Source organism: Bipolaris maydis (assembly GCF_028858645.1).
Source record: "Bipolaris maydis strain C4 unplaced genomic scaffold PSV08scaffold_8, whole genome shotgun sequence".
In the NCBI taxonomy this organism is placed as follows: domain Eukaryota; kingdom Fungi; phylum Ascomycota; class Dothideomycetes; order Pleosporales; family Pleosporaceae; genus Bipolaris; species Bipolaris maydis.
The window spans coordinates 1,904,117-1,917,828 of NW_027093864.1; the positions used below are offsets into that span (position 1 = coordinate 1,904,117).

At 40.6% G+C, this 13,712-nt stretch overlaps 4 protein-coding genes across 4 annotated transcripts; 2 read left to right on the forward strand and 2 right to left on the reverse strand.

Annotated features, from left to right (window-relative positions):
* Positions 1 to 1,279: 1,279 nt before the first annotated feature.
* PSV08DRAFT_402613 (uncharacterized protein) lies at positions 1,280 to 3,227 on the reverse strand (the record flags this gene model as incomplete). Its single annotated transcript, XM_014217031.2, has 3 exons — positions 1,280 to 2,048; positions 2,114 to 2,223; positions 2,289 to 3,227. The coding sequence occupies 3 exons, from the start codon at positions 3,225 to 3,227 to the stop codon at positions 1,280 to 1,282; spliced, it is 1,818 nt and encodes a 605-aa protein (XP_014072506.2).
* A 755-nt stretch (positions 3,228 to 3,982) lies between these two features.
* Positions 3,983 to 5,112, reverse strand: PSV08DRAFT_410376 (uncharacterized protein). Its single transcript, XM_014217030.1, has 3 exons — positions 4,882 to 5,112; positions 4,710 to 4,816; positions 3,983 to 4,612 (listed from the first exon to the last, which is right to left on the reverse strand). The coding sequence occupies exons 1-3, from the start codon at positions 5,010 to 5,012 to the stop codon at positions 4,119 to 4,121; spliced, it is 732 nt and encodes a 243-aa protein (XP_014072505.1). The 5' UTR covers positions 5,013 to 5,112; the 3' UTR covers positions 3,983 to 4,118.
* Positions 5,113 to 5,253: 141 nt separating this feature from the next.
* On the forward strand, positions 5,254 to 6,481 carry PSV08DRAFT_46400 (uncharacterized protein). The gene is made up of 5 exons (XM_014217029.2): positions 5,254 to 5,523; positions 5,579 to 6,022; positions 6,078 to 6,150; positions 6,200 to 6,269; positions 6,317 to 6,481. Exons 1-5 carry the CDS (start codon positions 5,497 to 5,499, stop codon positions 6,468 to 6,470), a joined length of 768 nt encoding a protein of 255 aa, XP_014072504.1. The 5' UTR covers positions 5,254 to 5,496; the 3' UTR covers positions 6,471 to 6,481.
* Positions 6,482 to 9,796: 3,315 nt separating this feature from the next.
* Positions 9,797 to 11,552, forward strand: PSV08DRAFT_402615 (cytochrome P450; the record flags this gene model as incomplete). Its single annotated transcript, XM_014217028.2, has 2 exons — positions 9,797 to 10,981; positions 11,032 to 11,552. The coding sequence occupies 2 exons, from the start codon at positions 9,797 to 9,799 to the stop codon at positions 11,374 to 11,376; spliced, it is 1,530 nt and encodes a 509-aa protein (XP_014072503.1). The 3' UTR covers positions 11,377 to 11,552.
* Between the last annotated feature and the right edge of the window lie 2,160 nt (positions 11,553 to 13,712).

Consider the following 13,712-nt stretch of genomic DNA (forward strand, 5'->3'; position numbering starts at 1 on the left):
AGACTGATAAGATACAGTGTGTGATTCAAGGAACATTAAATAGTAACTACCATGATACAAATATAGCCACATTTTGCAACGACGCAGCATGTATGATCGTGCGAGAACAGTTTTCTTGGCGCTGGCTGTCCCAAATAGTAAGCTGATTGGTGTGTCGTACATTCACGACATATCTGTACACATACCGCGCCACTTCCCGACACATCTTCCCCGCACTGACTTAAAGTGCTTCCCCTCACATGACAGCCGTAAACTCAATTACAGAAAGACGGGATTTATCAACTAATTGCAGTTGGCCCGCACAAGAATTCTATATTGAGTCCTCTTGTCAAATTATTGGATATTCAAGGTTCTTGATTACGAAAACTAGTATGTGCAGCCACAGCGATGGCCAATGCTACGGACCAAGTTACAGCCCGATATCGACGACCTATGTGGAGTAAGGTTATTCGCTATCTAGACAGCTCTTATCGATAGGTAGACCACAGCGCATAGGTGAAAAGTGCGATCTTTGCACGTATCTTACATACGCTATAGTTGTTTAAGTTACTTGAAAAAGCTGTTAGAGGTAACGGCAGCTATAACGAGCAGTTTTATTCAGGTTTTCGGGTATGCAGCGCTGTAAGTGTAAAGATAGATTTTCGAAATGAACACTAGTTAAGAAAGATGGAATGTATATCGGTTCAGGTTTACCTGACGAAGAGATGCCCTGTGGACCTATCTACCCAACCACGTAAGATGTAAAATTGGGGCGGGCTAGGGATCAGTCTAGAAAGAGGTCCCGAAATCACACGGAGTGGCTACTGATATTGTGAACCCGAAGAATAACCGTCGGGACTCTGCCAACGCTCAGGTTCGGCCAATGCGCATCCCAATCAAAGTCATGGCCAACGCAATACTGAGTCTCTGAGGCATGTACAAGATCTTGGTTCTTCCAATTAATCATTGAAATTATTTACAGATTGATGAGGGGAAAATTACTCTCTGAATTTCTGTAGGAGGTTGACATTTCGGCCACCCCATGTCCGGAGTTGAGGTGCATGAACACATACCTCGACATACTCAGTAACCACCACATGGTCCATACGTCTCTCATTCCTCCGCCGTTCCGGGAAAGTCTTTGAAGCTTTCCTCTTTCCCTTTTAGAAAAGTTGTAAAGCCTTTCAGACGTTCTTCTCTTTGATCTTGGGATCGCTTGTTTGTCCCTCTTTGATCTCCGAATTTATGCAGTGTCGTGGCCGCGTAAAGAGACAGTCTTTTATCGTACTAAAGCTCATGCCTATAAATTTTCATCGTGAAAACAAGGGAAGGGGGGCATTGCGTCCAAGGAGAATGAATTTATGTCCATCCTATCGTCTTGGGCTGTTGCCATGATGTCAATAAAGGTCTCTCCACTCAGTTTAGGGGCTATCGCTGCTCCAAAGAACTCCCAAGGGAGAACGGCATGGGTGTGAGAGTCTGCACTCTGTTCCAGTTGGCTATCTGTTTGGCATGACTTGTTGGTATCACCCAACCCCATACTTTTTCGGAGCGGGGCTTTAGAAGAGGCATGTTGACTGTGCATCGACGATATAAGCCGGAATTCGTCGGCAGCGAGGTGTGTTCCGATATGTTTTCGCTGTAGTGAGCCGGGTACCAATGCATTCATTGAAGTTGAGAGTGGTAAACAAGAGCTCGTTACTGCATGATCAAAGTCGACCATCCTGCTCAGCGTTGCAGACCGATTAGCTTTGCCACCGCTCCGGTTATCATCTGAATTAGTGTTCAGATCTACAACGTTTGATGCAAACTGAAATCCAGAAACGAGATGTGCAAGCTCAGGGTACTGTCTGGAAAATGGTGCCAGAGTGCAGTAGTTTTCTAAATTGTACATGGCAACCTCGAATTCTTTATCCAGTTCAAGGTCGGAAGCGTCCGAGGCAATTCGGATGAAGGGCGAGCGTTCAGATTCGACATTACGCATCTCGAAATTTCTAATGAGTTCGACTAGGAGCTGATGGAGGTCGTATTTGTCCCAACTTTTGATTAATTCTTCTCTCAAAGCAGGCCTGAACAGTGAACGAGAGTGTTAGTACTAGATAGATCAGAGATCCATAAGTTCTCCATCACGTACCACGCCAAAAGATCAATGAAAGACGGATGGTTTTGAGTAAGTTGTGCTAGCCTCGGCCGATGCCAAGGGGGGCATTTCATTAGGTTTTCGAGAGTCGGAAATACCAAGAACTGGGAAAAGAATTGTCAATCCAGGTTGTGAGTTAACCTAACAGCAAGAGAGAACAAGTCGTTACCTTGTAAAATCTGTATTGTGCCCAGAACATGGTGGCGTACTCGGCACTTGTCCTGAACAAGTCGCGACAGAACCGCATAGACTCGTAGGCACATGCTGCTACTGCGCGTTGCTGCCTTTCCAACTCGGATAGGTGAGAGGAGTGGTACTCTACGTTAGGATTGGTATCTGTAGATTCATTGAATATCTCCCTCCCATAAAGAAGATGCTCCAGTATAGACTCATAAAAGTGACCTGACTCGACGAGTCCCAGGACCTTTTCTGTAGCTAGGGTCAGAGTGCGTACTAAAAAGGGGCTGGAGTCTGCACCTCTAGTCAGGCTATGAGGAGCTTTGGCCAAACTAAAACGCTCTATCAAAATCTCAAACCCAGATACCGCAGAGTCACCGAAGAGCTTCCAGGTCATCATATATTCCAATAATTGTTGTGTCGATATTAAACAAGATAAATTGTTTTCTTTGGGATTCGCTGGTTTTTGACAGAAGCTGAAGACCTCAAATAAAATTGAGTCCATAGTGATACGGTCGCCGGAAAGAGAGCCGATAGCTTTCATCATTCTGATATCCTCTTCTTCCGAGCTCCATTGCTGCTGTAATTGTTGCACAGTACTGGTTGTCAGTTTTCCACCGCTCACAAAACTCCAGTCTCCGTCGTTGTTGAATGTCTCATCAGAATCGAGCATCTCTTTACCTGCCAAAACGATATTTTCAAGCTTGGTTTGGTATTGAGTTAGCTTCGTACGTAGCCGCATATTCTCCTCTTTAAGACGATTGATCAGGGCACCTTGTTCGCCTGTAAGTACCAATTGCAATTGTTCTTCCAATTCAGCAGCGGTTAACTTGGATTGCTGGCGGGCTTTCTTTCGATTCCGTCGATCCAACCATCTTTTCTTTTTAAGCTGGCTCTCACTGTATTTGTCTTTCCAGTTGATTTTCTCCATTTTGGAGAGGAGAAAAGGGGTCAATCACCACTTCATGCATGTCAAGACAGTGATATAGGGCGTAGAGGTGACGTTAGAAAAGAAGTTTGGGAGGGACCCAATGGGCTGTACCCGGTTAGGCGGTGAGGAGAAGAGGGGTCTCTCATTATCCGAGCACCCGGTGGACAAAATAACGCGGACTTAGCACAGGCTGCCCCTACTAAAATCGATGACATGCTAGATCAGCAAGTTAGCCACCTGCTTACTAAATTTGCGCACCCCTATCAGAATAACGCGTTTCACCAGTGGCTCGGCCATTCTAGAGATTCGGCCACCTCCCCGCGCTACCCCGCCTTTGCAACAACAACGCATAATGTCTTAACTATGCAACGCGTTAAAAGCCTACTATATCATAAGCTAGGCCTTGTAAGATACTATATATGAGGAGCTGAACGTTATTTTATTGCTTAGGTCTATATAAAGTAGAGAAGGTCTAATGTTTACTTATAGTACCCCTCTTTCGTTAGGCTTAAATAGAGTAGGCATATAACCTACCCCACAACACCTGGTATTTACCACGCTAGTCCGATGGCCCGGATCAGCAATGGCTGCAAGGTCTTCGTGGCTATTATCACAGGAATTATCTAGATCGTAAGCATTCAGACGTATGCTCGTTTGCTTCCGCGACGCAGAATGGCCAGCTATGGACTTTATACAAGAGAATGACGCTCCAATCCTCGACATCAACCATACTTCACTTCTTAATTACATATGCAAAGTTTTTCAACTCTGAATTGGTGCAATACCAGTGCAATTGCTGTTAATTTAACTAGAGCGCACAGAGAATTTTCACGTAAAAACTCCTATCGTTGAACTGGAATTCCTCATATCAAATATTTGTCAAACGGTTGATTATTCTTTCAAGAAGAAGCCTTGATTCGCCCATTTGCATTGGACCTCTTTCGACGATTCGGTGAGCGCTTGTAGCGCGTTGTTGAATTTCCGAACCTCTTCAATCTTGTCAAACTCTTCCGCTTGAGCCTTGGAGAGGAATCTCGTTACGATTTTATAATTTCTCGGAATGTTCGTGTCTCGAAGGACCCAAAATGTTTCAATCTTTCCTGTTTCTTTCGCTAGGCTTGCAAAGTCGACAAGAGTTTGAGTGAGTTCCTTGACATTGGTGTCAACTGTTTGGAAAGAGGTAATACGAGTGACTTGCTTTCCATCGAGTTGAGGAGATCCCATGAAAGACTTGACTTCCGCGACAGGTTCCATATATTCGCAGACGAGGCCTCGTTCTTCAACGTCCGGGTTCGTGGGAATGGGCGGTAACCCATCTCTTCGGCGCCGCAACCCCTCCAAGTCTACCCGAATGCCATATTCGTAAGTCCTGCGAAAGGTATCAACTGTTCGAAATGGCAGTCAGATTCTAATCTAAAGCATGCATTGGTCTGAAAGGAGGAATGGGGACAGGCGCCGGGCGGCAATGGAAAGCATTCGTACACGTCAACTCGCCACAGGCGTGGACATCAATTCCCTTTTCGCCATCATAGATTTCAAAGACGTGCATTGTATCCGGGTGACCTTCCGGATACAGCCAATAGTAGCATCTGCCGAGAACATGGATTATTAGCCTAACGTATAGTTTTAGTAGCCGAGGTTATTCATATCTGACCTGGTTGTCTCCTCATTATCCCAGACATGCTGAGCCAAAGACGCGAACTCGCGCTTAACATCTTCGACATGGCCCTTGTATGGTGTCAACGTTGCCAGAATCACTGGCGAAAATGTTGATAGATCACGCATTGCAACTCGCTCTGTTGGGAAGTCTACTTTGTGTAGCAAACCTTGTAATCCAGTGTTGACCAACTGCAGTCTGCGTGCAAGGGAGGTGCTTATGAATTGTAGCTGGAAGGGGTTCGGCCGAGCGGGGTTTGAGTTGGCTCTAACGTAGCTTGAACCACCTAACCGAGGAATGTCGTGAACTTTCGACATGCTGATAATCAGCCTTGCCGTTTTGAGCTTCACTACATTCAAATGAGTTTAGCATTCTTTCTCCTCTGTTACGAAATCACTTCCTGCGACATTCTGCTCCGTCCTTGGCACACCATAAGGATCACCCTCCGCTATGACCATTTGCATGGGCACCACCAGCAGCTGATGAGAAAGACGCTCGCGAAGAGGATCAATCCCTACCCTGACAAATACTCGAACCCCTCAAAACCTAATTCAATTGGCCGATCAAAAGTTGTTCAAGCTTTTTGAGAGTCAAGATACGGGAATCTTGACAATGACGCCGCTGGATTTTACAGGTAAGGTAGGCTAAGAATGTCGAATGTGGACATTTGAAAAGATGCTGATGAGCTTATTAGGTCGCCATTGTCAGTGGGTGTGCCTCAGGAATCGGTCTTGCAACCACTCGGCTACTCCTGAGCTTCGGTGCGAAGGTCTTTGGGGTGGATGTCAACAATGCAGACCTGATCCACAGTGCTTTCACGTTTCATCGATGCGATATTACCTCTAGCGTAGGCGTCTTGGAAGCTATCCAACATTGCTTGGAACTATATGGTGCACGAATTGATATATTAGCAAATGTAGCTGAGGTCATGGATGCATTTTCAAGCGCCGATACTGTTACGGAAAGCGAATGGCATCGTGTTTTAAGCATCAATCTGACCGCTTGCATGTACCTGACCAAGGCTGTTCTGCCACATATGCTGCCATACACTAGCGGCGCCATTGTCAATGTTGGAAGTCGTGCATCTCTCGGGGGAGGAGCTGCTGGTATAGCATATACGGCCAGCAAACATGGCTTGGTAAGTGTTGATCACCACTCTATTAGCTACTAAAGCTACTGATACTTGAAATTAGATTGGGTTGACCAAAAACATAGCATGGAGGTTCCATAAGCAGGGGATCAGATGCAATGCTGTTTGCCCTGGAAGTAAGACACCATCACCCTTACGCCAATATCCTCTCTGACATCGAAGCAGATACCCAAAGCAATATCGCCCAGTCCATGCACATGAATGAGCTGGATCAAGCAGCCTATAAGGTAGCTATGTAAGTTTTCTAGACCTCCTATGCCTATCATGCTGATATCGTGCAAGACCAGTGCTCGACCTCCACGCTCCCTCAAGCTCTTTCCAGGCTGTTATCAAAGCTGAAGAAGTGGCAAATGTGGTTGTTTTCCTAGCGTCCGACATGTCAGTAATGGTCAATGGGGCCGTGATCCCTGTAGATAATGCTTGGAGCGCCCTGTGACTAAATCCACGAACTATATTGAGATAATGGATTAAATGCTAACTATTAATCTGGGAAGTATAAAGGTCTTTGTTATACTCTATCAAGTCGTGTATCGTTAGTCTGAACGTGCTTAGTATGATATAATGATATTAACAAACCCCAACTCTTACTCACACGCAGCATGCTATAGATCCTTGCTAATACGGCTAATAGCTTTCTCTGTTATTAGAAAATATTTAATTCTAGATACTAGAACATAAGTCCAGCCTTGCTAAGAAAATCCCTTACTAAAATTTGCCATTTCTTACTAAAAAATCACTCTCTCTTCTTTTCTAAATTTCTCACTTTATAATAAATTTAGCACTATAACACTTGGATATAGAATCAATTAGTACTAATTATATATTTTTTAGAAAGTATAATTATTAGAATACTGCTACTTAGGTAGCGGAAGTTGCTGCTTGTTCTACTAGTAGCTTAGAGGTAGAGGTCTCTGCCTTCTACTTATCTAGTAATAGACTCAGAGGCAGCTTATTAAAGGTTCTAGTAAAAAGAGATAAACAAGAGATAAAGATATTACTAGGGGAGAGAGAATAGTTAAATTGTCTTCCTAAGGTAGTACTGTAGGATTCGCTCTACTCTTCTCTACTTTCTATCTACTAGCTATTCTACTACTATTTATATTCGTTGTCTTAGATTCTAGAAGAGTCTTCTTAGTAGTAGCTTGCGTAATCTATGGCGTAATAGATAGATATTACTAGATAATAGCATAATAGCTTCTAGTAATAGATTGATTGACGTGTCTTGGTTGAAGGTTGAGTACTTAGTTCTATCGAAGATCAGCTGGTGAGCTTATATCTCTAACAATAATAAATTTTATTATATTATCTATATATTTAGTAGTAGTACTTTTAACTAGAAGAATTATAAAAAAAAAGAAGAAAAAAGAAAAAATCTACGTTCTTATATACAAATTTAGAGAAACTAAAGATTTCTTAACTTTAGAACTCTACTTCTCTTCTAATTTTAAATATTATCTTCTGTAACTTTAATACACTAATTAGCTAAATAGTGTTAAGAGTATAGCTTAAGTAGAAGTAATATAAGACTTCTAGTGTCAAGCTTCTTATTAGTTAGTTTTCGTAGATAGAGCGGTAGGGTGTAATATTAGATAGTAACGTGTAAGTAGAATAACTCTCTATATTATACTTATACTTAAAATTTAAGTTAAATATATTAAGCTATAAGGGCTTAATACCTATACTATATACTAAAGAGTAGAAGTAATTATACATAATTAATATATGTAGTAATTATAGATAATTAGGTAGAAGGCATAGTTCTAATTAGCTATTAAAGTAATTATTAATAATCGCGCTCTAATTAGTTAAATGCATCTAATCGTGTACGATTAGTTACGTGACTATAGTATAGTTAAAGGATTGCGGCGTAGCTTATCTCTTTAGATCCTCCAAACTAATTACTTATAAGTAGCTTACCTTAGCTTATAATAAATAGGTTTAACAATATCCCTTATTAAATAGTAATTTAAGCCTATAGTTTATACGATAATAAGTTGCTAAAATAGCTAGTTTTAGTGTGAAATCGCCTATGAGGCTAATGTATAGTCTAGTGGTAGTATTAGGTTAAAATGTTTTACTAGTTATTTAGTCACCTTTCTAAAGTACGCTATCTTTATTATAATAACACGTGATATTTTAATTATATAACGCGTTAAAGGCCTATACTAAAGTATATCTATTTCTTACTATTACTAACCTTAGCTCTAAGTAAATCGAGAGTAAACGACGTGATATAGTAGCCTAACGTGCTTCACTACTTTATTATAAGCTCTACTACTACACTCTACCTTTCTAATAATTATATATAATATCTTAATAATCTTATATATAATTATAAGTGATAGAAGAATTTATAAAGGTAGTTTACTACTTATTTACTAGTCTATATTGTACACGAAGCTGCCTATAATAGACCTAAGAATATGTCTTAAAAAGATAAATATAGTATACCTAAGGGTGAATCTAATCTTTACTACTTCTATAGAATAGTGGAGTGTTATACGAGGTTAGGTGCTAATACTTCTTTAAGCTTGATCTAGGTTAGAGTGAGTGAGATAGTATAAAGAGCGCTATAAGGTAGTTGTCTAGCGTAGGCTGGTAAATGGGTCTCCACATCGGGATCTCTTTTTTTTTAATTCCTCTCCCAATCCTCACCCGATTAGGAAGGTTATTAGCTCATTTTATAGCCCTTAATTAGAGCTATATATTCGCCTAATATAGTAATAGACTAACTCTAATAGATAAGAAGATATATAAGATCGGAGAAAAATGTGGAGACCTAACTCTTAGCACGACGGGTTGCCAAATATCTTTTCACCTATTAGAGTTAGTCTATTACTATATTAGGCGAATATATAGCTCTAATTAAGGGCTACAAAATGAGCTACTAACCTCCCTAATCGGGCAAGAATTGGGAGATATAATTGAAAAAAACGATCCCGAAGGTAGAGACCCATTTACCACACTAGTCTAGCGATATAGTAGAATAGGCGTACTTATATAAAAAGTAATAATAGGTTAATAATTTCTAATCTATATTAAAATAGACAAATAAGTATTAATCTTATAAAGTTAAGTAACTAGTAAGAAAGTATAATTTAAGTTAACTATAATAAGAGTAATTAATAAAATCTATCTATCCTTATATCCTTATTACTTCTAGTCCTACTATTAGAATATTAACCTACTTTTACTAATAGTTATCTCTACTTCTAATAGCTGCTATTATATATAGGTCCTGCTATTACTAATGGCACCGTCTTAGAGTGATGGCATATTACGTGACTTAGCCCTGCGATGTCTATCCTTCTCGTTAGGATCCTAAGTGGTTTCCTAACTAACCATCGTCATACCCGGGGAGTGAATCCTTCTGCTTGTTGCTTGTAACATGGAGATGATGCGTAAACTCCTCAATGCTTGCCATGTAGGTAGATGAGACAAGGGTCAGCAACAGGACGGTCTGGAGAGTTACTATACTATGGTGTCGACGGACATGGGCTGTGCTACGACAAAAGACATGTGTCGTGGTTGAGCGACAGCGTGGTTGCACGGCGGCTGTGACACAGGCCCGCTGCCCGCCCGGAAGATTACGGACCCGGTTCCGACCGGCGCATAAAATGCGACAGGCCGCCCATTCGCTCTCTGACCGTCGGTTCCTATGTGCTAGGGGAGTTGTGGGAATACACACATACCTGCTTGGAGCTATACTATCACTTGCAACTATCAAGCATCCACCGGCTTTTTTTTCAGTCAGCAAGCACAATGTCTGACAATCCACAGGGCCTGACCCAGCATTTGATTGAGAATGTCCGCATAGGATTCACCCTCCTGTTCATTACCGTGGCCTTCGTTACTTGGCAGCTAGCTGTCATAATCTATAACATCTACTTCCACCCACTACGACACTTCCCTGGACCAAAGCTGTGGATTGCATCGTGCTTGGTACGCCATTACTATGCTATCATCGGCAGCTTCGACGAAAAGATTCGCGAGTTCCATCTCCAATATGGCGAAGTTGTCCGTTTCTCCCCGCACGAGCTTTCATTCCGCACCGCAGCTGCGTGGAAAGATATCTACGGCCACAATCGTGTGCAAATGCCTAAGGGTCTCTTCTACCCGCCGGATGAGACACCCAATATCTCATTCAGCAACGATGCAGACCACTCGAGATATCGAAAATCTATGTCGAATGCCTTCTCCGAGAAATGCCTTCGTCAACAAGAAGGTCTAATGAAGCAGTACATAGACGAATTGATCCACAAATTGCGCGATGTGGCGACTTCGCAAACCCCAACGAACATGGTGAAGTGGTACACTCTGGTAGGCTTCGATCTGATTGGAGACCTGGCATTTGGGAAGTCCTTCGGAGGACTGAGAGATATGACTTATCACGAATGGGTCGCTAATATCTTTCAATTCGCCAAAGCCGGTGAAGTGATTAACATGTGCCGTGACTACCCGTGGCTGCTTCACATCTTCCGCATCGTTATGAAGTTTTCATCAGACAACGACGCGAGGCAGCGACAATCGGATCATGCCAGGACCGTTTCTCTCGAACGTATTCACAATGACGACTTACATGGCAGAGGGGACTTTATGGACTCTTTGCTACAGACGGGAAAGAACCAGAATCTTCTCTCCGAAGACGAGGTCATCTCAAACGCCGGTATACTGCTCATAGCTGGCGCCGAAACTACTTCAACGGCACTTTCCGGGACCACATTTTGGCTTTTGAAGACTCCAGCCGCCCTGGCAAGGGTCACTCAGGAAGTCCGTTCCACGTTTACATCTGAAGAGGACATCAACTTCATTAGCACTTCCACAAAGCTGCCCTACTTGAACGCCTGCCTCGAGGAAGGACTGCGGCGATACCCACCAATAAGTGGCATTTTGCCTCGCTGGACGCTGAGCCCCACCAACATATCGGGATACATGGTCCCTCCAAAGGTAAGTGTCCGCACTGACCAGCAGTCGTGGAGTTTGCTGACACTTATGAGTCCCTCGTTGCAGTTCATCAATCTGCTGCCAACTGGTCTGATGCCAACTTTCATCGCCCATTGGATTTCTGTCCTGAGCGCTGGCTCCCAGAGTCTACGCTTAACCCTCAGTCTCCCTTCTACAGCGACAATCGAGAGGCCATGCAAGCATTTTCGGTTGGGCCTCGCAATTGCATTGGCCGAAATCTCGCATATAACGAGATGCGTATTATCCTAGCCAGAGTGTTGTGGAATTTCGACCTCACCCTTAGCCCCGAGTCAAGCTCATGGGATAAGCAGAAGGCTTTTGCGTTCTGGGATAAAGGGCCTCTAATAGTGAAGCTACAATTAAGGGACGAAGAGTAGGGTTAGCATCGAAGCTTAAAAAGGTTGGCAAATAGGATTACTAAATTGGGTCGCCAGATATCTTAGCGCTTACTTATTCTATTTAAGGGAGTAGTAGGTTATTTTAAAGCTCTCTCTATATATTAGGTAGAAGATTATCTAGTGGATATTAAGTAACGATCTAAGCTTTTAACTCTATTCTATTCTATATCCCTAACAGGATTAAGGTTGATTTTAACCTTAATTCTATTAGAAATAGAATAGAGTTGTGTGAGCTTCTACTAGAGGTATTATTATTATTATTCCATTTGTTACAAGTAACAAGAAGGATTCTCTCCTCAACGAAGGGACGGAGGCAAGGAGCCTATAGACGTCTACGTTAGAAGGTAATAATTAACGCAGAGCGTAGATCACATAACTTAGCATCTTACCAAGAGGTGACATCTCGCTAAGAGAGCAGATACTTGTTACAAGTAACAGCAGGAAGGATCCTCTCCCTAGGTCTAACAAAGAGTAGTTAGGAAGCCACTCGGGATTCCAACAAATAGGATAACTATCATAGAGCTTAGAGTCACGTAATGTACTATCCCGCCAAGACTAAACATCCCGCTAAGGATAGAATAGTAGAGGGTTTTAGGATAGCATGCTATCCCTAACATCCCGCTAAGATATAGAAAGATAGAATAGATAGGATAGTAGAACTAGAGGTAATAAGGATATAAGGATAGATAGATTTTATTATTACTCTTATTATAGTCAACTTAAATTGTACTTTCTTACTAGTTACTTAACTTTATAAAATTAATACTTATTTGTCTATTTAATATAGATTAGATATTATTAATCTATTATTACTTTCTATGTAAGCACGCCTACTCTACTATATCGCTAGATAACTACCTTATAGCGCTCTTTACACTATCTTACTCGCCCTAACCTAGATTAAGCTTAGAGAAGTATTAGCACCAAACCCCGTGTAATATCTATTTCTTATCTATACACTACTATAATAATATAGCTCTAAGTGCGTAGTTAGACGCGTTAGTCTTAGCTCTAGTAGGTCGCTAAGGGCTGTATATCTTAAGTACTAGCGCCTTTAAGAATATTGTTACACGGGGTTTAGGTCTATACTACTCTAGTTAGGTCCGCCACTATAGCTAATAAGCCTTACGTTAGTGTTCCGTAAAGTTTATCTAGCGAGATAGTAGAGTAGGGTACTTAGATAGAAAGGTAATAAAAGGTTAGACAACTTAATCTATATTGCTATAGACTAATAGGTAATAATCTTATTAAGTAAAGATACTAGTAAGAAAGTATAATTTAAGTTAACTATAATAAGAGTAAATAATAAAATCTATCTATCCTTATATCCTTATTACTTTAGTCCTAGTATCTAGCTAAGCCGCTAGTATCTTAGATATTGTTAGTATCTCTAGATATTCTAGCATCTTTAGAGGACTTAGTATCTCTAGATATTCTATCTTAGTAAGATACTAAGTTATATAATCTACACCCTATATTAATTATTACCTTCTAATATAGACGTTCTATAGGCTTCTTACCTCCTATCCCTTTATTAAAGAGAGAATCCTTCTTATTACTTATAATATTATCCCCTCTCTTAGGCGTATTATCTTAATACTCTAGATTATTATTTTACTATACTATATATTAAATTATTAGCTATATATAAGGTTAGTAGGCCCTAGGCTATCGCGTTTATTCTTTTCTTAACTTTAGCCTTTCTAACTATACCTAAGGTCTAAAAATAATATACCCTCTATACTTAAATTTTAACTAAATAGAAGCGTACTTATACTTTGTAAGCTAAAGAAGAAAGTATTAAAATAAATTTTTATTATAAGTACTATAAGGAGAAGAAGATATATTACTTTATTAAAATATTCTCTAGTTATTATACTAAGTATATCTTAGTTAGTACTAAGTATAGTTTATTTATTTTTAAGAAAGAGTAGAAAGAAATCTAGATTAAGTAGAAGCGTATAGAGCTAGAACTTACTCTTACTAAAGAGGCTACTATATATACTTATTATAAACTACTAAAAGTAAAGAATAAGAAATATACTTTTATGTATTATAATTTTATAATAATCGCTATCTAAGATTATATAAAAGAGTAGGCTAAGAGAAGCTTAGCCTCTAGAGGTATAGGCCCTTCTATTATTAAACTACTACTATTTAAACTATTAGCTAATTTAGGCTAGTTATAGGATAATTCTCTTAATTCTTCTTTTAACTATTCTTTTCTTCTTTCTCTCTCTATAAAGTCTAATTACTCTACTCTAAAGTTAACTTTTATTTCTTTAGTTATCTCTAGTAGAAATTATATACTAGTA